The sequence below is a fragment of the Stegastes partitus genome, unplaced genomic scaffold (assembly GCF_000690725.1).
Source record: "Stegastes partitus isolate 25-593 unplaced genomic scaffold, Stegastes_partitus-1.0.2 Scaffold324, whole genome shotgun sequence".
NCBI classification, from domain to species: domain Eukaryota; kingdom Metazoa; phylum Chordata; class Actinopteri; family Pomacentridae; genus Stegastes; species Stegastes partitus.
In genome coordinates this window covers 128,354-131,274 of record NW_007578055.1, presented here as the reverse complement: position 1 = coordinate 131,274, position 2,921 = coordinate 128,354, and the positions used below count along the sequence as shown (strand labels likewise).

At 43.4% G+C, this 2,921-nt stretch overlaps 1 protein-coding gene across 1 annotated transcript in view; it reads left to right on the top strand.

The window, feature by feature from the left end:
• cpt1a2b (carnitine palmitoyltransferase 1A2b) overlaps positions 1-2,921 on the top strand; it is a 54,857-nt gene that overhangs the window by 23,838 nt on the left and 28,098 nt on the right. The window contains exons 11-12 of the mRNA XM_008283715.1: positions 1,783-1,971; positions 2,710-2,716. Of these exons, the coding sequence (XP_008281937.1) occupies positions 1,783-1,971; positions 2,710-2,716 (196 nt within the window). The remainder of the gene's footprint in view (positions 1-1,782; positions 1,972-2,709; positions 2,717-2,921) is intronic.

The window sequence follows — 2,921 nt, the reverse complement described above, 5'->3', positions numbered from 1 at the left end:
ATCTCAGCTTTTTGTTACACTGCATTTTCCCATTCATTTATTTTGTTGGAACTCAGATCCTCTGACTTTTCCTCTTGCACCGCTCCCATCAGCCTCGGCTATGCACAGGGCTTCGTTAGCAAATCTTATCGTGGTAAGAGCGTGGTAAAGCTCCACTAATACGGCTGTTATGGCAAAGGCATCTGCTTAGCATCAGTATATTCGCTTTGTTATTGTAGCCATGTCAGCGTGCAGCTCAGAGCGCCACCACTGTGCCTGAGTGCAGTCTACAGAGATGATAGCATGGCTGTAGACTCCTAAAATGGTCATTGTTGGAGCTCAATTCCAACCGCCTAAGGGATACGTCTTGTACATATTCAGCACCGAGCAAGCACTACTCACCGCTGCTGTGTAATTCAAACCATTTCTTAGCTGCTATGTGTATTCATGTTGGCTTATGGGCACATATGGTTTTAGTTCAAACACAACATGAGTAAATATTGAAGTACATATTTAATATATTAAGAGTCTTTATTATGCAGCCAGGAGTAAAAACAATCAATCTTTGCGTCTGTCAGTCCTGCATTTTGGCGGGATGTATCTGACGGAAGCAGCAGGAATTCACAAGCCAAGGGGTGGCTCTGATCCGTGAGGATAGAACGGGCCTCACGTAAAGTTCTGATTTTATACGGGGCTGGTAGTTCTCCACTGTGGAAAACTACGACAAAGAAGACATGGCGCCGCTTAGAAAATAGTTCACATGAAAAAGTGGTGGGATGACACAGTGGCCACATGTCAGCAGGATACAAGCGCTGTAGAGCAGTGAGTTCTGGATTCACTTCCAAGCAGGCTGGACCTTCACTGCGTTTACTTCCTCTGCACGTTTCCCATCTCTGTGTAATGCAATACCTAAATAAAGGCAACATGCCAAAAAAACAAACAAAAGAAAAGCTGTTTTCTAATAAATAAATAATATATTGTCCTCCTCCTCTTCATCTCCCAGGTGGTTTGATAAATCGTTCTCCATTGTCATCTACAAGAATGGGAAGAGCGGACTGAATGCAGAGCACTCCTGGGCCGATGCACCAACAGTGGCTCACCTGTGGGAGGTACGTGTGACTGCTCATTGGCTTGTGATTGTAAACAAACGTTTACAGTCAGGTCCATAATTATTTGACACAATTTTCAGGATTTCGGCTCCGTGCGCCACCACAGTGGATTTGAAGTGAAGCGATCAAGATGTGCTTTTAGTGCAGACTCTCAGCTTTAATTTCAGGGTATTTACATCCAAATCAGGGGAGCGGTGTAGGAATTCCAACACATTTTATACATGCCCTACCAAAAGTAATTGGACAATTGGCTGCTTAGCTGTTCAGTGGCCAAATGTGTGTGTGATTCCCTCATTATTTTATCTACAAGGAGCTGATGAAAGGTCTGGAGTTCAGTTCGAGTGTGGTATTTGCNTTTGGACACTTTGAGTGTCCACAGGCAGTGTTGACCTGCAATAAACCAGAAATGGAACAAAGGGAGGATGCAGTGTTGTAACAGCTCTTAGTGAGAAATGCCAAACAAATGTTAGATAATAATACATGTATCATCTTGATCTTTAAACGTCCTCAGCACTTTCTCTTTGATGAACATTATTTAGTCTTTGTGCCCTTTGTGCTCTGTGTGACAGCTTATCTTTTCGCATGAGCCCTCGCGGTCGATGACACACCGTGAATGTTTATGTTAACCATTAATAATGGACAACAATTAGAGCAATGATGTATCTCTGTGTGTATGTGCGTCCCCCGCATGCAGGATTCCTTGGGCTCAGACGAGGAAGCAGTACTTCAGCTCTGGTGTCAATAAGCGATCGCTGGATGCCATCGAGAGGGCGGCCTTCTTCATAACCTTGGACGACGAGGAGCAAGGCATGAAGGGAGACGACCCGGCAGGAAACTTGGACCGCTATGCCAAGTCTCTGCTCCATGGGAAATGTTACGACAGGTGAGCAGGTCGCAAAACAAGAGCACGTACAAGAGATGCATTGTCTTGTGCTGAATTCTCTGATTTTTAAATCCTTCAATAACCGTATTCATACTTGTGTCAAACTGCCAGCGACCAAAATCTGCAAAATACCCCACAGTGGCACGACATCTTTGCAAATGAGCCATTTTTTTCTCAGAATCTACAGCTCCTCTCTACGATGTAATGCTTTTGAAACAAGTTTATTCAATGAAACTCATATTTAAGTTGGATTAAGGGACTGACATACCTACAAAATGTCTTCCAGACATCCAGGAATGAACAAAACAAATAAGTGGGGTCAAATTTTAGCACCCATTTAACACCGGTTTTGGCAGAATAATCCCAGATGTAAACTATGGCAGGATTCCCCTAAAATGCCACCACCGTTTCTAAAAGCTTTTTGCTTTCGTTTTGTACGAGTCACAACAGCTGTCTGCCTGCTCCTCTGCCTGCTCCACTGTCTCCATCTGAACCATTGCATATCCTTTGATCTGTCTGTCTTCACGTCTGTCTGAATCCCTGAATGTCACGTGTGAGGTGATGTTAGGCGTTTGCAATCACAAAGAACAACACTTTCATGTCTCGTCTATTATATATTCGCTGTAAATAGACAGACTATGTTTGCACAGACTACGTACTGTCTAGCTTTTTTGCTTGCAGTATCACTGTTGATTTTTGTCCTAGTCTCACTCATTTCTTATCCGTCTGTTCTTCCAGCCAACTCGTATCAGTCTGTTGGACTTTTGACAGCCGCAGCCACAATCTGTGTCTCATTATTCAGGACATGGACCGCTTGTCGTGCATTTAACATCAAATAGCGGTTGTTGACAACAGTTGTAGTCAGTTTGCCGTCTTTGTGAGTGCCTAATTATTTTGTTTATGTGATTAAAACGCTCAGTTGCATTGTAAATATGTTTAGGTGATCGAGA